The following is a 22,095-nucleotide window of genomic DNA, read 5'->3' as shown; positions in this document are numbered from 1 at the left end:
AAAGTTAAACACGACCTTAATACATAACCTCTAAATAAATGTATTATTAACTTACCTCTGGTGAACATTTCAGAATCTTCACACCTCTTCCCTTTAGGGGCTACTCTAACCCCTACCTTGTCAATCTTGTTGAACAGAATAAGTGAAAAAAAGCCAACACGGGACTCTCTTCAAACAGCCAGGTGAGATGCGTACGACTGCTTTCCACTCACACAGGGCCACAGACTAAACAAAAATGCTTTGACATCTCCCTCCTATTTCTACTCAAGACCATCTCGTGAGGAAGAAAGGACGGTCAGATCTGTTACCCTCACTTCAAAGTTGGGGAAACTGACCACGAAAGAAAAACTCACCACAAAAAACTGAAACAAAATCCAAATTATCTGATATAAAATTCAAGCTGGAAGACATACTCATAAAACCCTCAAGTTCATTAGTATACTTAAAAAGCAAATTCAGTTTACGATGTTTTTCTATTATTCCCATAAGAAAATGCTCTACATTATGTAGATCTTTTTTAAACACTGAAAATTCACTTTTTGACTTGAAAACATTTTATTTAATTTATACAAATAACTACTAAATACAAAAAGTAGATTAAAACAAAATAGTTATTTTTTTTCTGGCAGAGTTTAAATGCACATAATGGATAATTCCGAAGAAAAATGCATTTTCCCCACAGCGTTCAGGACTAAAATTCTACCGAAATCTTTGCTTCTAAATCAGTAATATATTCAGTGGTGTCACATGGGTGATGGCTAAATACGTTCTGCATAGGAACGGAAAAAAGTTACAGTCTACACACATACAAATGTGAAGCACTTAAAATGTGAATTTAACTGATAATAAAAGAAAATGTCCATTTCAGAGTATAGTGTTAAAAACATTTCGGTAATAAAATCATAAGACCACATAAAAATAAGCTTTAACATATGCACAAAGCAGTTTTGTAAAAACTGCAAAGTGCACAAGTAATAAATAATTTGCAAAGTTGTGTATAAACAATTCCTAATGTTCAGCATCATTGTAAACATCAGCACGTGTAAAATGCAGCAAAGTCTGACATTACATTTTGTTTTGCCAAATTGAATTCCTATTATCCAAAGACAGACCAGTGGAGTACGCAGCCAACGTTTTGGCAAGATGGGTCTTTAAAATTAAGAGTAACAGTGCAAGTAAGGAATGCAAAGAATTCCTAGTGCAATAAAGAAGAGAAGCACAGGCAATATTGCTGATTAAAAATTCACCACCTCCTTGAGTTTCCCGTGGGGAGTGTCTCGGAGACTTGTGAAAGATATGCAAAGCCACTGTCTTAATGCCCAGATCTCTCTTAGGATTTCTCTGTGTTCCTCCAGTTCCCTACCTTTGCAACCGTGTCTGTCCATTAGTCTCTGCAATGTGAACAGTTGTGAAATGCCCAGTTCACAGTCATTGAGCGAGGTTAGGGTGGTTTTGGTGTCTCCCCAACACGTGGCTGGGTAAGATGTTGGCCTTGTCAAAGCAGTCATTTGGGGAGGGAGACAGATGTCCTCTGTTCCGATAAGCAGTCCGGCCAGCCTTAGGTCCGAGCTGGACAATGACAACAATGTCAAAGCTTCCTTCTTGAGACCATGAAAATGTCAACAGTCAGTTTTCAATTTGTCTAAGGAATTATCAATTTTGGTCAAAGTCTTTTTGATACGCAGGGCTGTGAGTCTTGCGGACGGATTTTGATACCAGCATTCTTTCATCAGCTTGGCCAGAGAAGTTAATGTCTGAGGAGAGAAGAAACAAATACCACAGTGACAAAGTAGGTTTTTTCTTTTTTGGGGGGTGGTGTGCAGTCAGGGAATGGAGGAGGCAGAGAGGCTGGGAAGATCTATTAGCCATTTTGCAGAACTCTGTAGGCCTTATGAAGTTCAAGTGGTATCATTGCCATTGTTTTAAAACAAATCATCAGGGCCCCAACCAGAGATAAAGAAGCCACTCTTGAGTTTCACATCTGTCCTTTGGTTTTCTAATACCACCAAATGACTACATCAGATCAATTACATAGGCCAGGCTACCCCTTGATAGTTTTATGGGTGGTAAAAATGGTAATACTGACCCAGAGTTAACACGGAAATGTACAAAAGAGGTCATTTCTCAATGTCTTAGATTTGCTACTAAAGAGCAACATAAGGATGTTCAGCACTGAACAACTTATATTTAGAATTTGCAGAGATAGGGAAAAGGTTAAACACATCAATCAGTGTCTTAGTTTACACTTGGAACTGCAGTCCTAGGGCTGCTATAATAATGGGATTCTCAATTACTGGAGCTAAATCAGTAGTAGAAATTTTTCTGAATATTTTCGTTCATTAGCAAATCAATCAGTTATGGCTCCTTCAAGAAAGAAATAATTTTCTGAAGCTACTCAATGAGGTCTAAAGCTCTTTTGCAGAAAATAGGAGGAGAAAGTAACAGAGAGTTGAGTTGAGGCAGACCACTTAAGAACCACACCAGCTGGAACCTGAGAGCAAGCAAACAGCTGAGGACAGTTGTGAAGCCAAGGAGTGGCGGTCTTACCGGGTCCGAGAACCATCTGTTGGGGATGTTTGGCCTCTGCTGATCCACACAGACCACCTTCCTCATATCTTCGAAACTTGGGTCATTGGGAACCACATCATAGAATGGTGGCTTGTAGTCTTCCACAATACCTGCACACATGGATGAAAACTGTGTTCACTCAGCAAGAGTACAGGTTCCTGCAGGGTTTTTATCGATGAGTGTCACATTATAATGTGACAGAAAAAGTACTGGTCACCTTCCTCATCACCATGCTTATACTTTAAGGTGATTCTAAAAGCTACAGGTAGGTCTTAAAATAAGTAGAGAACAAAACAATAAATAGAAGCTCTGTAGAGAAATTGGAGGAAAATAACTGTTAGAAGAAAATGTGACTACTTCTCATGTATCAGGTTGGCCAAAATGTTCAGCTGAATTTTTTCTGTAAGATGGCTCTAGTACCACACTTAGTTGTTTTTAATTTCATTCGAAACAATTTTATTAGGTTGTATCGTGACAGCTGTCATATCAGCATGCATTAAAAACAAAAGTAATCAAGATAACAATGGACAAACAGAAGAAACCACTTCACCACAAAGTGACTGGTAGGGAGTACAGAGATGTGAGAAGGCTGGCTGGACTCCTCCAGGCAGGAGATGAAGTGCCAGAGAGATATTTTGGCAGTCAGAGGGTTCTCCCTGAGAAGTGTAGAGTCTAATCCCCAAGCTGGGGTCCCCAGCCTACAGCAACAGAGCCAGAAAAGAACCCAGATAACATCCAGCTGTGAAAGCAGCAGGGTTTTGTTTGCCAGGGAAAGATGGCCAGTGACACAGAGAAGTTCATAAAGGGCCAATGCACGAAGTTTCGTTTGTAGCCATTTACCCTAGGCTCTGGCAGAGGGAGGGCAGAGTGGACTAGAGACGCTAGAGGAGAGTCTGGGGATGACGGCTCTGGGGAGAGAACTGAAGGGACAGCACCAGGATCCCTGTCCTGAGTCACTCCCCATGCTGCAGAAACCATCTTTCTCAGGCAGAGCACTCCTCTCCGAGTAGAATCAGCCTGAGGGGAAGCAGCAGCCTCACCGGCAGGAATTACTCTGCCCCACCCCATGGTGGGTAGGCCTGGCTGCTAATTAAAGTTTGATTAGATTAACAAATATACAAAGAAGCAGCCAAAATGGGACAACAAAGAAACAGACCCCAAAACAAAGAAAAAACAAAGAACAAGAGAATTCTCCAGGAGTAGATGAAATAAAGTCAAGCAATTTATCAGATAGAGTTTAGAGTAATGACCACAAGGATACGCAACAGCATGAAAAAAAGACATAAAAACCATAAAAAAAGGACCAGTCAGAAATAAAGAATGTAATACCTGAAATAAATAATACAGTGAAAGGAATAATACACTGAAAGGAATAAACAGGTTAGATGAAGCAGAGGATCAGAGCGGTGTTCTGGAAAACAAGGTAGAAAAAAAAACAATCAGGCAGAGCAGCAAAGAGAAAAAAGAATTTAAAAAAATAAGGAGACCTTATGCAACATTTCGGACAAATGAAGCATAACAACATTCATATGATGGGAATGCCAGAAAGAACACAGCAAGCGAGGGGTCAAGAGACTTTTTGAAGAAATAATGACTGAAAATTTCCCTAATCTGGTGAAGGTAGAAGTCACACATGTCCAGGAAGCTCAGAGTCCCATACAAGTGGGACCCAAAGCGGTCTACACAAAGAGACATCATAATTAAAATGACAAGGCAAACAGGCAAGGAGAGAATCCGAGAAGCTTCAAGAGAAAAGCAGGCAGTAACCCTACGAGGGAGCACCAACTGAACTGCCATCTGATTATCCAACAGAAACATTTCAGGTCAGGAGGGAGTGGTGTGAAATATTCAAGGTGATGAAAAGCAAGGACTTACAACCAAGGCTGCTTTACCCAGCAAGGCTATCATTTAAAATTTAAGGAGAAATAAGGAGCTTCCCGGACAAGAAAAGCTAAAGAAATTTGATAACTCGAAACCAGTACTGCTACAAATGTTAAAAGGCTTGCTTTAATAAGATAAAAAATAAAAGAGGAAAACAGTCTAATAATAAAATGGCTCTACCTAAGTATCTATCAATAATCATCTTAAAGGTAAATGCTCCAATCAAAAGACACAGGGTAGCTGAACTGGTAAGAAAACAAGACCCATATATATGCTGCCTCCAAAAGACCTGTCTCAGATTGAAAGATACACAGACTAAAAGGAAAAAGTTGGAAGATATTTATGCAAATAGAAAAGAAAAAAAAGCTGGGGTAGTAATTCTTATATCAGACAAAATAGACTTTAAAAACAAGGCTATAGTAAGAGACAAAGAAGGATGTTATATGAGGATAAAGGGAACAATCCATCAAGATGATATAACCCTAGTAAACATTTACTAGGAGCACCCGACATAGGAGAACCTAAATATGTAAAGCAAATCATGACAGATATAAAGGAACAGATCAACAGAAATACTGCCATAATTGGGGATTTTAACACTCCATTGACTTCAATGGATAGATCTTCCAGGAAAATCAACATGGAGACAGCAGCCTTAACTGACACACTAGACCAAATGGATTTAATAGATATCTTCAGAGCACTTCACCCAAAAGCAGCAGAGTATACATACTTTTCAAGTACACATGGAACATTTTCTAGGATGGAACACATGCTGGGACACAAAATAAGTCTTAATAAATTTAAGAAGACTGAGATCATCTCAAGCATCTTCTCTAACTGCGATGCTATGAAACTAGAAATCAAATGACAAGAAGAACAATGAGAACATGCAAAGACATGGAAGCTAAGTAACGATGTTATTAAACAGTGAATGGGTCAATAATGAGATCAAGGAAGAATTCAAAAGACACCTTGACACAAATGAACATGAGGACATAACAAGCCAAAATCTGTGGGCCACTAGGAAAGCAGTCCTAAGAGGGAAATTCATAGCATTACAGGCCTATCTCAAAAAAACAAGGGAAAGGTCAAATAAACCACCTAACTCCACACTTAAAGGAACTTGAAAAAGGACAACAAACAAAGCCCAAAGTGAGCAGAATGAAGCAAATAATAAAGATCAGAGCAGAAGTAAATGAAAAACAGAGTCTAAAACAAGGATACAAAAGAGCAATGAATCCAAGACCTGGTTCCTTGGAAAGATAAACAAGATTGACACATCTTTAACCAGAATCATCAAGAAAAAAAGAAAGAGGACTCAAATGAATAAAATCAGAAATGAAAGGAGAGAAATAACAATTGACACCAAAGAAATACAAAGATCATAGGAAAATATGATGAATAACTGTATGTCAACAAATGGAACAACCTGGATGATGCATACATTTCTAGAAACATAGTCTTCCAAAACAATCAAGAAGAAAACAGAGAATCTCAATAAATAGATTACTACAAGTGAAATTGATGCAGTAATAAAAAAAGCACCCAACAAAGAAAGCTCTGGACTGGATGGCTTCATAAGGGAATTTTACCAAACATTCCAAAAACTAACACCACTCCCTCTCAAACTATTTCATAAAATTCAAGAGAAAGGAACACTCCCAAACTCATTTTACAAGGCCAGCATTTTCCTAATTCCAACAACAGATAAAGATAGTATAAGAAAAAAATTGTAGCCCGATATCTGTAATGTACATGCTTAAATCCTCAACAAAATATTAGCAAACCAAATATAGCAATGCATCAAAAAGATCATACACCATGATCGAGTGGGGTTTATTCCAGGAATGCAAGGTTGGTACATCTGCAAATCAATAAATCTGATATATCACATAAACAAAAGGAAGGATAAAAGCCACATAATTGCATCAGTAGATGCAGAGATAACTTTTAATAAAACCCACCATGCAATTATGATAAAAACCCTTAGCAGAGCAGGAACAGAGGGAACATACCCCTACATAATAAGGGCCGTATATGACAAACCCACTACCAGCATTATACCCACATGCAAAAACTACATTCCCCTTAAGACTAGAAACAAGACAGGGATGTCTGCTTTCACTTCCCTTATTCCACATAATACTGGATATGTCCTAGCCACAGCAATCAAACAAGAGGAAAAAATAAAGGGCATCCAAATTGGAAAGGAAGATGTAAAACTGTCTCATTTGCAGATGACATCATACTGTACATAGAGAACCCCAAAGATTCCACCAAAGAATCTTTCAATAAATGAGCTCAGCAAAGTAGCAGGATATAAAATTAACATGCAGAAATCAGTTGCATTTTTATTACCCAATAACAAACTAACAGAAAGGGAACTTAAGTAAACAATCCCATTCACAATTGACTCAAAGAATAAAATACCTAGGAATAAACTTAACCAAGGATGTAACAGACCTGTACATGGTAAATTATAAACACTGAAAAAAGAAACTGAAGAATATACACATAAGTGGAAATATTATCATGTTCATGGATAGGAAAAATTAACATCATTAAAATGTCTATACTACCCAAAGCAATCTATAGACTCAATGCAGTTCCTGTCAAGATTCCAAAGATGTATTTCAGAGAACAAGAGCAAATATTCTAAAAATTTATATGTAACCAAAAAGGCCCCTCATAGTGACGGCAATCCTGAGAAAGAAGAACAAAGCTGGAGAACTCATATTGCCTAATATCAAACTATACTCTAAGGTCATAGTAATCAAAATAGCCTGGCACTTGCATAAAAACAGACACATAGATCAATGGAACGGAATACAGAGCCTACAAACAGACTCACACCTTTATAGTCACTTAATATTCAACAGAGGAAGCAAGCACACACAATGGGCTAAAGATACTTATTCAATAAATGGTGTTGGGAACATATGTGTAGAAAAATAAAATCTTCTTATACCACACACAAGAAGAAATTCAAAATGGATCAAAGACTTAACTATTAGACCCAAACCCATAAAAGTCTTAGAAGAAAACAAAGGCAGCAAAATCTCAGACATTACTCATAGCAATTTTTTATCGGCTATCTCTCTCCAGGCAGGGGAAACAAAAGAAAAAATAAACAAATGGGACTAACATCAAATTAAAAAGTTTTGGCCCTGGCTGGTGTAGCTCAGTGGATTGAGCATGGGCCTGCGAACCATATGATCGTGGTTCGATTCCCAGTCAGGGCACATGCCTAGGTTGCAAGCCAGTTCCCAGCAGGGGACTCATGAGAGGCAGCCATACATTGATATTTCTCTCCTTCCCTTCCTCTCTAAAAGATAAAATCTTTAAAAAAAAAAGTTTTGCACGCAAAAAAAATCATAAAAAAAATAAAAAGACAACCCACAGAATGGAAGAACCTATTCACCAATACATCTGATAAGGAGTTAATATCCAACATATAAAGTACTTACAAAACACACCTAAACCCCAAACAACTCAATTTAAAAATGAGCAAAGGGTGTGAATATGCACTTCTCCAAAGAGAACACACAGATGGTCAATAGACACAAAAAGATGTTCAATGTCACTAATCATAAGAGAAGTGCAAATTAAAACCATGATGAGATATCACCTCACACCTGTCAGAACAGCTATCATCAATAAATCAACCAACAACAAGTGCTGGTGACGATGTGGAGAAAGGGAAACCCTTTTACACTACTGGTCTGAATGCAGACTGGTATGGCTACTGTGAAAAGCAGTACGGAGACACCTCAAACAACTGAAAGTGGATCTGCCTTTTGACCCAGTGTCCCCACTTCTGGGACTATATCCAAAGGAACCCAATTTGAAAAAACATAAGCACCCCTATGTTCATTGCAGTGTTACTTATAATTGCCAAGATATGGAAGCAGTCCAAGTGCCCATCAATAGATGAACTCATAGATAGAGAGCAAATGACAGCTGGAGGCTGGGGGGAAGTTAGGGAGTGGAAGGACTGACCAAAAAGGAAAAAAGGAACCTCGGACTGAACAGTGTGGTGATTGTTGAAAAGAGGGGGGTATAAGGAGGCTAAATGTAATTTAAAAAAATACAATAAAGAATAAAAAAATCAAAATTGGTGAATTTTTGTGTAGCAATTTTAATATTGAAGATGGAAGAAAATTTGCAACATATTTGCAACATTTGCAGCATATTATGCTTTATTATTTCAAGAAAGGTAAAAACACAACTGAAACACACAAAAAAGATTTGTGCAGTATATGGAGAAGGTGCTGTGACTGATCGAACATGTCAAAAGCGGTTTGTGAAGTTTCGGGCTGGAGATTTGTAGCTGGACGATGCTCTATGGTCAGATAGACCAGTTGAAGTTGACAGTGATCTAACCAAGACATTAATTAAGAACAATCAACATTATACTACATGGGAGATAGCCAACATACTCAAAATCCAAATCATAAAGTTATTGGTGAAAATGAAAAATGTGTCTTTTATGGAAAAACCATAGGGACATTTTGGCCAACCCAACATTTACAATTATTAACAAAATGCTCCAAGAGTGTACATAAACAGCTCTGTAATACCCAAGAGGGCAAAGAAGGCCCAAGACAAAAATTCCTTTGGTGATCCAAATAAAGACACAACATCTTCTGACTCAAATCTAGTAGTTTCAGACCAAAATAGAAATGAAAAGTTGTCCACAAACTAGAGTTACAGGCAAACAAATAACCCAAGAACACTGAAATATCCCTTTCTGTTATGATTAGGAAAAACATCCATGCTATAAAATAATTCCTCCTATTCGGAGAATGTAAAGAATTAATACAAATTATGAATTTCCTCATTCATTCATTCTACATGAACTGAATGCCTGCTAACTGCCAGATACAGCCTGCTGATGGCTCAATTATTTACTCTCAGATTGAAGCACAAAATGTAGAGAAGGATAGTCATTTGGGAAACAAATGACTAAAAAGGATAAACTCTCCTTTACTCCCAAGCAAATGTGAAAGTGGCTAATTTTAGCTTCTGCTTTAATGCCTTAGAGACCTTGTTTCTCCAGCAAAATTACATCAACTCCTCATTTTTCACAAGGAGGAGTAACTCCATAAATAGAAAATTTTAAAACATCATTTCAGGGTGGCAGCATCCAAGATAGCTGCATAGAGACCCCAAACTCACCTCCTCCTATAAACACACTGAACGTATACCTACATATAGAGCAATTCCTCCTGAAGAACAGCTAAGGGCTGATTGAACAGTTTCTGTGCAACAAATGAGTAAGGACCCACCAAAAGAAAAGGGAGCCAGAGATACAGTCACCGGGGGGAATTCTACCAGACAGCGTGACCTAAGAAGGAATTATCACTGAGGGGCTGCATGGGCAGATTCACCTGCTCTGGAACACAGCAATAAAACAGTGATTTAAAAGGTGCCTGGACTATATGTAAAAATATCAATTTACGAACTCCAAGGTGCATGCCAAATGGGTAGGGAACTGCAGAAACTCTCTAGAATCTGAGATACCTGTTAGTGACATTTTTTACATTCCCCTTCCACCTAGATAGCATAGGCAGAAGCTCAGTCTGGTGCCTCAGCTGGCCTGTAAGGCCACCACTGTGTGCCCTGAGCCACCTCAGCCAACACCACGGCAGCCCCAGCCAGTGGACCTCCAGGGTGCCACTGGAACCCACTGCAGCCCCAGGCAGTGGACCTCCAGGGTGTCACTGGAACCCACTGCAGCCCCAGCCAGTGGACCTCCAGGGTGTCACTGGAACCAACACAAAGCCAAACCAAATGATCAGACAGTGGAATATGTTCCAAATGAAGAAACATGAAAAAACAGGAAAAAAATCCCTAATGAAATGGAGATAAGTGATTGCCTCAATAAAGAAGACTGAATCATATCAAGTATATTTTCCAATCATAATGGTAGGAAACTGAAAATCAATTGCAAGAAGAAAACTGGAACAAACACAAATATGTGTAGACCAAACAACTTATTGACCAACCAATGGGTGGGTCTGCAAAGGAAGAAAATAATAAAAAACAAAACAAATTAACTAAATAGAAACTAACAAATAGAAAAGATAAAACTACTAGTCACACTTAGGGAAAAAGAGAGCGGGACCAAATATATAAAATCAGAAACCAAACAGAAGTTATAAATGACACCACAGAAACACAAAGGGATCATACAATAATACTATAAACAATTATATGGCAACAACTTGTAGACAACCTAGAAGAAATGAATAAATTTATAAAAACACACAAGACTGAATTTAAAAAAAAGGAAAACCTGAACAGAAGTAATGAAAGTGAATCAGTAATCAAAAAACTCCCAACAAAGAAAAGTCGAGGATCAGAGGGCATCACAGGTAAATTCTACCATATGTTAAAAGAAAAGCTAATACCTACCCTTCTCTCAAACTATTCCAAAAATTTCAACAGAAAGAAGTTTTCCAAACTCATTCTATGAAACCATCAAATACATGACCAGACCAAAAAAAATACAAAAAAAATATTACAGGCCAATAGCCCTAATGAATGAATATATACGTGTGTGTGTATGTGTATTCAACAAAATATTAATAAACTGAACTCAACAGAACATTAAAAGGAACTTACATCATGATTAGATGGGATTTACTGCAGGGCTACAAGGATGGATCAATATCCACAAATAAATCAATGTGATACACCACATTAAAAACACCAAGAATAAAAATCATAATCATCTCCACAGGTGCAAAAAAAAGCATTTGACAAAATTGTACATCAATTTATGATAAAAATGCTCAGCAAAGGGGAGATGATAAAGGGAATATGCCTCAACATAATAAAGCTGGTACATGACAGAGCCACAGCTAACATCATACTGCAGAGTGGAAAACTGAAAGCTTCCCCTCTGAGATCAGGGTCAAGACAAGGACGCCCACTCTCACCACGTTTCTTCAATATGGGACTGGAAGCCCTGGTCACAGGAATCACACAAGGAAAAGAAACAAAAGGAACCCAAATTGAAAAATAAGCAAAACTGTTACTATTTGCCGGTGACATAATACTATATACAGAAAACCCTCAAGACTGCACTAAAAAAAAATTAGAATAAATGAATTCAATAAAGTGGCAGTTTACAAAACTGATATACAGAAACCTGTTGTTTCTTATATTAGTAATGAACTATCAGAAAGAGAAACTAATAAAGCAATCTCACTTACAAAAAGAATAAATATACCTACAAATAAATTTAACCACACAGGTAAAAAACTTATACTCAGAAAGCTATAGGACACTGAAGAAATTGAAGCTGACACAAATAAATGGAAGTATATACTATGTATAATTGGAAGGATTAACATTGTTAAAATGTCCACACTACCCAAAGCAATGTACAGATTCAATGGAAGCCATATTAAAATATCAATGACATTTTTCACAGAACTAGAAAAAATAATCCTGAAATTTATATGAAACCAAAATAAGACCCTCAACAGACAAAGCAATATTGAGAAAGAAGAACAAGGTGGAAGGTACCACACCACCTGACATTGAAAAAATACTACAAGGCTATATGGTACTGGGCATAAAAACAGACTCATGCATAGATCAATGGAACAGGATAGAGAGTCCAGAAATAAAACCATGCCTATATGGTCAATTAATCTACAACAAAGAGGGCAAGAATACACAATGGGGTAAACACAGTCTCTTCAATAAATGGTGTTGGGAAAACTGGACAAACACAGGCAAAATAATAAAACTAGATTACTTTCTTACACCACACACAAGAATAAACTCTAAATGGTTTAAAGACCCAAAACAATAAAACTCCTACAAGAAAACATAGTCAGTAAACTCTGTGACATCACTCTTAGCAATTTTTTTTGCATATATGTCCTTGGGCAAGGGAAAGAAAATAAAAATAAACAAATTAAACTATACTAAACTAAGAAGTTTTCATACCACAAAAGAAACATTAACAAGCAAAAAGGCACCTACTGAAAGGGAGAAGATATTTGCAAATGATATAGTCTGTAAGGATCACGCCTACAACTCAACATCAAAAAACTGAACAATCCAATTTAACAATGGGCAGAGGACACGAAGACATTTCTCCAAAGAAGACACACAGATGGCCAACACACACATAAGATGTTCAACGTCACTAATCACCAGGAAAACGCAAATCAAAACTGCAACAAGATAGCACCTCACACTGGTCAGATTCACACAAGTGTTGGCTATCAAAAAGTCCACCACTAACAAGTGCTGGTGAGATATGGGAACACTCAGCCTTGTAAAATGGTGCAGCCACTGTGGGAAACAGTATAGAGGTCTCAAAAACATTGGAAAGGAACTACCACATGCCTCAGAAATTCTACTTCTAGGTATTAATTCAAGGAAATCCATAACACTATTTGAAAAGACATACACACCCCTATATTCATGTCAGCATTATTTACAAAGCCAAGATAGGAAAGCAACCTCGGTATCTAGGATGCAGAAGATACACATGTGCACACGCACACAGAACTGAATTATTTTTCAGCAACAAAAAAATAAAACCTTACCATTTGCAACAGCATGGATTGACCTACAGGGTATTATGCTAAGTAAAATAAGCCAGAGACAGAAGGGCAACAAGTATAATTTCACTTTTATTTGGAATCTGAAAAAAAAACAAAAGACTCACAGATGCAGAGAACAATCTGTTGGTTGTTAGAGAGGAGACAGGTGGGTGGGGGGGTGAAAAGGGTGAAGGAGAATAAGAGGTACAAACTTCCTGTTATAAAATATGTAAATTACAGGGATGAAGTAATGTGCAGCACAGGGAATAGAGTCAGTAATATTGTAACTTTGCACGGTGACAGATGGTTACTGGGCATATGGTGGCGGACACACAGGAAGGTACATAAATGTATCACTATGTTGTACACCCAATACTAGTACCATGTGGTATGTCAACTATTTTTTAATTCAAAAAACTTCATTATTTGGAGTTTAAAAATTGACCATTCTTCTTATACAGATGAAACCAAGAACATCTTTTACTTTCCTTCCATCATCAGAAAGGTTTCAACAATGTGTACTACTTGGTTCACTGCCCTCTCTCCTCCTCCATGTAACTTTTCTCCTGTCCCTGAATACCCAGGGGGGGGGGGGGGGGCAGGAGGGGGCTGTGAGGAAAGTTATAATTAAAGTTTGCTAGTTCCTAACAAACCTCCTGAATAGCTTCAATTCCCTCCTCATTTATCAAAGAAATTAAATTACGTGAGAGTGAGAATTCATTCTTATATGCCCCATGTAAATAAAAACTGTTTATACCAAAGGTTAGGCATGATAAGGAGCATCTGTTAAATTACTAGTTTTTTTCCCCTTAAACTTCACAGATCCACTTCACAGATCCACCTAAGTTTATTTTAATAGAATGGAATACATTCTATTATGTAAATTTCTAGTTCATACTATTATCTAATTAACCTTCCACAATGCATAACTGCATTTATGATGTATTTTGGTCAATGGATTAAAAACCTTTCTGGACAAATCATATACTGCCCTATGAGGCATAAACCGCTGCTCACAGGAGACACCTGGGACGGCTCATCTCTGAGACCTTATGCACTTCTCCTGTAAGGGACCCAGGAAGCATTCAAACAAAAACATTTTCATTCTTCTCAGTACTAATAGGCACCACCTAATATACAACTGGACATAGGCCTGCAAGATAATGTACACCTTTTCAGGGGCCACATTCATTTATAGGAAACATAAGAGAGAGAGCCTTCCCCATCTTTCAATTTTTCTGAAAGAGAATGTATTTCATAACCTGGTTTAATTATTTTTTTTAATTCTAGCATCATAGCTAGTATTTGGGGGTCATTTGCCTGGCTGGCTTGGGAAGAAGGACTGTGCAAAAGTGAACAGTAATGCTAGTTGGATTTCTCTATAAATGCAAAAGAAAAAAGCATGACTAAATTTTTAAAATACAAGATCTACTGATATCCAACAATGAATTTTACTACACAAAGCTGAAGTTTTCCTTTATGTTTATATTTACCATATTTTAACCTTATTAAAATGCCCCATGTTTTAACAAAAGGGGTCAAGTTTAAAAGGAAAGACCATTTAACTGATTACACCTGGGCCTTAGTCAGGCCTCCTCCACCGTCAGTCAATCGCTGACTGCTTCCCTCTGACACTGGTCCTGCTTCTCCAGCATAAAGGACACCTGGGGTCAAACTCTAGCAGCCCCTGAAACTCCCTCTGGTGAAGGAAAGCGATGACTTCAATCAACATAAAGTACATTCTGTGCCAACTACATGTGAGACACTGTATTAAATACTGAGGATGATAAAAGTATGAGGCACGTTCTTGGTTTCCAAGGGACTCAACATCCAGTGGATGATGAGAACAAGCCCTGGCACCCACCCCCTTTTTTTTAGATAATTGAAATCTTACTTTTAATGTCTCAAAGTTTTTTGCTTCACTACTTAATTTATGTTTTGAAAGGCAGAGCTAAATCAGAACTCTTCGCTCTATTTTCACTTGTTGGTTCTTAAATTTACTCAGGAACCATTTTGATCCCTGACACTGTGTGCACCAGAGGTTGTGTCTGGCACTAGAGGTACAAAAATGAAACAGATGTGATGTGGGTGATGAGGAGCAGGAAAACAAAAGGGGGATGAGAAAAAATAAATCGACTGCACACTAGCATTAGAGGCAGCACCAGGGTGAAGGGGCGGGGCATGGTACTCAGCAGGTTTCGGGGGGAAAACACCTGTGTGGTGTATTAAGCACGAGATATCAACACCTGGGTGTCACCACAGTTCAAGTCATCTTTCCAGAAGCTAAGGATTGGACTGACAAAGAAAGATAATGAGTTTCAGGGCAGGGAAGAGGATGTGGAAGAGAAAACACAAAGAAGAGGGGGCATCTTGGGGGGAGGAGCAGGGAAGAGGGGAAAGAAGAGGAGCAAAGACAAGTTACAAATGATTCTCATCCTCGTAGTTGGAAAGATGGAGGGAAGTCTCCATGGCTGAAATCAGGTGCCCCTGGATAGTGAAGGTCAAAGTCAGACTGTGAAATGACTTGTGTTTGTAAAGCAGGATGTTCCTCTTAACTGTTCCTTGTTTCTGCCAGAAAGTGACAACTACTAGGTGTAGCCAGGCTGTAGTGAACAACTACTGGGTGTACCAGAATGTAGTGAACTCTACACTCTGAAAGACAGCACCCAATGAACAGCTGCCAAACTGCAAGCCAGCATAGAGGACAGTGTGGATTCTGGAAAAGTAACTATAAATACAAAGCACTCTGAGTGCCAAACGAGTGGTACAAAGGACACAGGAACGTGGGAAGAGCTCTTCAATGGTGGTCAAGGCAGGAGGAAGCGAGCCAGGCCCTGCTTCTCCATGCAGAGCTGCCGTGTGACTCAAGGGGCCACGAGAAAGACAGCAGAGAAATGACTCATCGCTTACTCCCCCACAACTTTGGGCATGCATATCTGATTTATACAATCACTTTTTCCTGGGCATATGTCTAATAGCAAGTTTTCTCTTCTCTGTCAAATCTATTTCTACCAAACAATAGCCCCACCATTAATTTGGTGCACAGCTCTGAGTAAACCCCTTGCTGCTACGCCCGAGACAACACCTTCGATGTACACACCAGGGAGCTGAGACACAGATAAACAAGAGCCGAGGATGTCCAACCTTTTGGCGTCTCTGGGCCACACATTAAATACATGGTGACACATAATCACAGAAAACTCTCATAATGTTTTAAGGAAATGTACAGTTTTGCGTTGGGCGCATTCACAGCCATCCTGCAATGTGTACAGCCCCCAGGCTGCAGGTCGGACGCCCCCAGATAGTGCTTCAACGAACATGACGTGCCGAGAGGTCTTCCCAAAGCGCAAGTGTCCAGAAACAAGGCTTCCCTCAGATTCCTCCCCAGGCCTTACTCAGACCAGGCCCACGTCCTGCCCCAACAGCTGCATCTGGGACCTACGGGTCTCCCTCCCCCAAGTCCCTCCCTCCCCCATCTGCCTCTGCCCCCAGCAATACGTCTGTAGGAGAAACCCGAGTGAAAAGCTCGTCATGTCCCTCCTCTACACGTGTGCCTTCGGTGTTGGCCGTGGATGGCTGGTGCTCAATGCCCAGGAACAACCATTCCACACAGTGTCTTCCCTCACATACCGGGGCTTCAGCCACCGGGGCTACTTACAGTCGCATCAGTCCGACACCTTTACAACTCCGGTGGTCATCACTGTCTGACTTTATTCCTCCTCTCCACCCACACGGGCTCCCAAGCTTGTCCGACGGCATAGCTCCCGTTCCTGTCACTTACGACTCAGTTACGCTTTCTCCCTAATGAGAACACCCTCTCACCTTGTTGCCACAACTCCGGGCCCTGAACAGGGTTCACTGTGCTCCCTGAACTCAGTCACCTCCTTGTACACTGCAGCCATAGTGGCTTATATTATTAGGTTACATTACTGTATTCAACTAAAATATGAACACCTTTAAATTGAGTATTTCTTTTTTTTGCTTAACTGCTTCCCAGAGCATGACACTAGACCTAATCTATTACAGATACTAAATACATGTTAGTTAAGTGAATACTGATTATATGTTCAGAATCCTCTATCCAAACCCCTGAGGTTTAGCTGTGTTTTTAGAATTTGGGGCTTTTTACACTTTACAAAGGAAAGAGGCACACACTGCCTTTCATGTGACGCCCTAGCAGAGTCAGAGGGACACTCCACAACCAAACACATTTCTGCAGCGCAATACTGAACAGTAACACCAAAGGAAATAAAGGCACTGGGCAGACTCCTGTCAGCTCAGGCTGAGTCTAACTGCTAAACGAACTCAGTTCGTGTGTCCCGCCAATAAGTTATAAAAAAAAGTTTTTGGGTTTCAAAGCTTCGAGAATTTCTAAATTGCCAAACACCAGCTTGGCAATTTAGAAATACTCGGCAATACTTGACAAGTATTTCCTAGTCCCCACCCCAATAAGAGATACAGTTTAGCCAAGCAAAGATTTTTGTGTAAGATACGAATACTTTTTGACACGTTTTAACACTGGATTCCATCATAAAATAAAGCTAGTCACAGTGAAACAGGAGTGTCTCCACAAAGCCCTGGGTGGGCACTCCGGGAAACAAACATAGTATCAGAGTGAAGGATTAGCAGAGGAGAGGTGGGGAAAGGGCAGCTGAGCTCTCCTGGCACGGGAATGACCTCCATCCTTCCCTCCTTCCCGACGGAACAGCTACAGAGCACTTCCCGGGTGCCAGACACGCATCGGGGCGCTCTACCTATGTGATCTCATTTCATCATCAGAACTCTCTGAAGTAGATACTATCATTTACCAATATTTTGTGGATGATGAAACTTATGAACGTTATCAGTCAGAGGGTATTATCTCAGGGCCTGTGAATGGTGACATTTCCCTGCCTCTGGTGGCCCAGGGGAAGCTCTACCCAAAACCCCTTCTCACAGGCAGCCATGCTCGGTGCTTCAGCCCTAAGGGGAGACACAGAAAAGAAAGATGGAAACACTGAACTCTGCGTGGCAACCAAACATGATGAAGGATTGTGTATGTCCTATTTTTTAAATGTGTTTGCCTGTCCCATCTGGGTACACTGCCTTTTCAAGAATTCTGTTGCATATTCTGATGGAAACCCTAGTACTGAATTTTCTTTGGGCACTTTTAAGGATAACTGGGTTACTGATAATAGGGAAGTGTATCTGTCACAGAAATGAGAAGTTTTATGAGGTTTGAAACACAGTGAAACTTTGTGTTAAAAAAGTACAGTAGAATGTGAGCCCCATAAAGGTAAGAGGCTCAGGCTACTTGGATTATGCGGCAAAGATGCATTAAGGAAGGACAATAAAGATTATTGTTTAGTTTCGAAATCCAGAAGCAGGTGACCAGAATATCAGAGCACCAGAACTATGGAGTTTCAGTATACAGAGATCCGAACAAGGTCTAACACCTCCGACGGAAGCTCCAGAGAAAGGACTCCTGAACTCAAGATGCTTGAAGGGACTGGGAGATGTTTCTGATCAGACCACAACTAAATGGCACAAGCCCACAGTTACAATGTTCCTACTTCTATACAGACTCCCCATTAAAAGTTATTTCTCACACTGGACTGAACTCGGGTACCGAGGAATAGGCTGTCCGCAGAACTATAAAACGAGGAAAAGAGAAGTAGTAGCAAAGATCTAGAAAGAATGGCTAACACCTAAGACTCTGAAGGGATTAATGAACCCCTTAGAAACCTGAAAGAGAATGCAGTTTCACCTAAAGTATCACGATACAAGTCACGGACATTCTGCTTGGACAGGTTCTGTGCACGTCCTGGGGCAGTCTTTACTGCCTGGCCTGGGTGACACTGATGTAACATATTCTACAGGGTCCAGCACAAATTCCACCCATTTTTTATTAAAAAATCTTTTTTTTTTACGAAATCATAAGCATGTAATTCTGTAACATAACAATATCACACTCAAGCATACCACACAACATTTTAGGTGAAATGTTCAAATATTACACCCATATTGTTACCCTACCAACCACACTCAAGCAGGCCTTACTTCTGCCAGACCTGGTATTTCAACAAGAGATCTCCGTGTACAGAGCCTGACCCATCACCTGGGACCCTGTCCAAAACCGACGTTCTCGGTCCAGCCCTAGACCTGCGGAATCAGAAGCTCGGGGATGGGCCAGCACTCAGTGCTCTGGCTGATTCTCATGCACACTCCAGTTTAGGAACCACTGATCCAAGCAAACCCTGCCTTAAATTCATATACAAAACCCACACACGGTGAGAAAACCACTCCCTTCCTATCAATCCAAATTCAGAGTCAAACTAAACCTGGAAAGTCAAATTCAATCAACACTATTGAGAAATTATCAGATGTGAATTGGACTGAACTCTTATTTCCAGTATAGAAACAGCATATACGGTTTATTATGAGTAGGAAATAGATACAAAACCCTAGTGAAAATACAAAATGCAACATATGTTTATATTCATGGGCCATTTGAAGAACATACTCTTCCAGAAGCACTATCAATTTTAATAATGGACTCAAGGAATGCAAAGGACACATAATTATTATCATGACCTTCGGAAGATATTCATATGTTTAAATGAGGTATATTTTACAAGCAATAATTTCAAAAAATACATATTTTTTTCATGACGGTTCCTAAAGCTGGCAAAAAAAGTGGAATACATACATCGCTCTCTGGGACGAGTGGCATGTTGGGAATTAGTACCACTCTTATGGACAGCAATTTGGCAGTATGTGTCAGTATGTGTCCGGCCGTAAACACACTGATATGCTCTAAATAAAGCTACTTTTTTCCAGTTAAGAGTTCATTCTGTGAATGAAAAAGTTTTATGAACAAAGATGTTTACTACAGAGTCCACAAATGGAAGAAACAGAATGTCTAATGCTATGGAAATGGTTCATAAAATACCTTTTAAAACAGACTACTTAACATTAAAAAGGCACACAAAGGGAAAGATGATTCAGAATTGTACCTACTGTCATAACTCGGTCAAAAATATACGCATAAGGGCGTGAAAAGAAACATGAATGTTGGAATGTAAGGGCAAAGTTTTCCTTTTTCCTACTCTACTTGTTTCTTTCTATTTTGGGGTAGTAATAACTAAGATGTTAATATTAATATAAGTTTGCAAGCAGCATGTAACACAAGTTTAGGGTTAAATATTGTCTCTACATGTGTGTGCACGCGTGTGCATTTGAGCACAAGAACACTTATGGAGAAGAGGGACTTGAGAAAACAGAAGGAAAATATCAAAGTCATGGCCAAGGGAGAGTAGCTGATTTCAAATGTGACACAGAACACCCTTAGCGCCCCTTAAAAACCAAATCCTACCACAGAACAGAAGCTTAATCCACAAAATTTCAGGAACCAGAAAACAATTTAAATGATGACATTAAGGGAGAGATCAATAAACCAAAAAACAACCAACGTATTCTCTTCTACCCTTCATCACTTTTTTAAAATCACATTAAACACAGGAGAGATCAAGCAAACTACCATTTGCTGAGCTACACTTTAAATTGATGACTCTAATTTCATACCGAACATTAATCACGGCTGATCTTTCAGAGCATTTGGGTTTATGCCTCTGACACAGGACCCTAGTTTGCAACATGAGTTCTTACACAGCCAATCCCAAGTTTCTGCCAAGCCCGGCTTTCATCGCGCAGGCCTGCCTGGCCCCACTCCAGCGCCCCCGCAGCTGGATTGCCACCACCGGGCTCTGCAATATTAGCTTCCTCTCAGTTTGGGGCAAGTTCCCCATCGCATGGTTTACTATGACACTGATCCTTCTCTAAGATGTCTATCAAGATTACCTAATTAGAATGAGGTTTTCAGTTCCAAGGAGCTCAGGAATTTGGGGGGGCGGGGGGGGGGAATAAAGTCGATGTGCAATTTCAGGCAAAGTTCAGACCCTTATACACCAGCAAAACAGTCTCACTGTTGCAAACAATTCTCAAGGCGCTTGAATGGCACAAAAATGCAAGTCAGTAGCTCCCAATGATTGAGAAATAATTACCAAGAAAAATGTTCACGACTCCATTAAAGAAAAGTTCTTTAAAAGAGCTGTCAGGTTACAACGCACATATGTTTATGTTTAATCTGAAACACTAGCTTTGAGATCCTTAGAGAGTTTGTTAAAAGCAAATACTCTGCTGCCAGGAAAAAAAAGACCTACCATGAAGACACGCCAATCTTAATATTGCACACTAAACTCTGTATTAAAGTTAACCCTGATCCGCTTCCCTCTCAGAACCTCCTGTTCTCTGCCTGTGTGTTCATGACAGTTACGACTGCCCCAAGACTCTCAATCCACACAGGAAAGAATCAGTGGAAGGGGATGGAGTGCAGAGATGTCACAGACACCACGCGTTACTTCTCTCGTACTTCAAATCCGAGGTTCCAGTGGGTCACAGGAGGATGAAGTATCTTTTGGAAAGAAATGTCATTGTATGGCACCACCTTCTGTGTTCCTGGAACAATTTCAGACACATCCTTATTTCTGATTGAAATAAGATTTCCAACCATGAAGATATGTCCAGTTGTGAAGAGGCTGACTTAGTCAATGTAAAGGATTGCTGCTGTACTACCCACTTTGTGAGCAGACGGGGCAGGTACAATTCGAAAGAGTAACTTAGTGCTTTCAGAGTACAATATACTTGAAGTTCAACAATGTATTTGTAGCCAATTTGGATACATGAAAGACAAGAGTTAAGAGCTTATTTTAGGGGACTCAAGTAAAAATGATTGACATATGCTTCCCTAACTGCCAAGGTGAGACCACTTAACTTGCAAGAGTAGCAGCAGCATAAGCCCCCTATTCAGGGTTTGCTGTATTTATTTATTTTCTTTAAGATTTTATTTATTTATCTTTAGAGGGGAAGGGAAGGAGAGAGGGAGAGAAATATCAATGTATGGTTGCCTCCTCATGCATCCCTGCTGGGAACTGGCCTGCAACCCAGGCATGGGCCCTGAATGGGCATCGAACCATGATCCTTTGATTCACAGGCCCGTGCTCAATCCACTGAGCTACAGCAGCCAGGGCAGAGT

At 39.7% G+C, this 22,095-nt stretch overlaps 1 protein-coding gene across 2 annotated transcripts in view; it reads right to left on the bottom strand.

The window, feature by feature from the left end:
* Nucleotides 1-547: 547 nt before the first annotated feature.
* The window catches only part of ACVR1 (activin A receptor type 1), a 137,106-nt gene continuing 115,558 nt past the window's right edge, over nt 548-22,095 (bottom strand). For both annotated transcript variants that reach the window (XM_037138326.2, XM_037138327.2), the window contains 2 exons: nt 2,548-2,678; nt 548-1,754 (listed from right to left, as the gene is read on the bottom strand). In XM_037138326.2, the coding sequence (XP_036994221.2) occupies nt 1,620-1,754; nt 2,548-2,678 (266 nt within the window). In that variant the 3' untranslated portion in view covers nt 548-1,619. The remainder of the gene's footprint in view (nt 1,755-2,547; nt 2,679-22,095) is intronic.

This window comes from Artibeus jamaicensis, unplaced genomic scaffold (genome assembly GCF_021234435.1).
Source record: "Artibeus jamaicensis isolate MK-2021 breed Jamaican fruit bat unplaced genomic scaffold, CSHL_Jam_final contig_1832, whole genome shotgun sequence".
In the NCBI taxonomy this organism is placed as follows: domain Eukaryota; kingdom Metazoa; phylum Chordata; class Mammalia; order Chiroptera; family Phyllostomidae; genus Artibeus; species Artibeus jamaicensis.
This window is presented reverse-complemented; position numbering and strand designations above follow the sequence as displayed.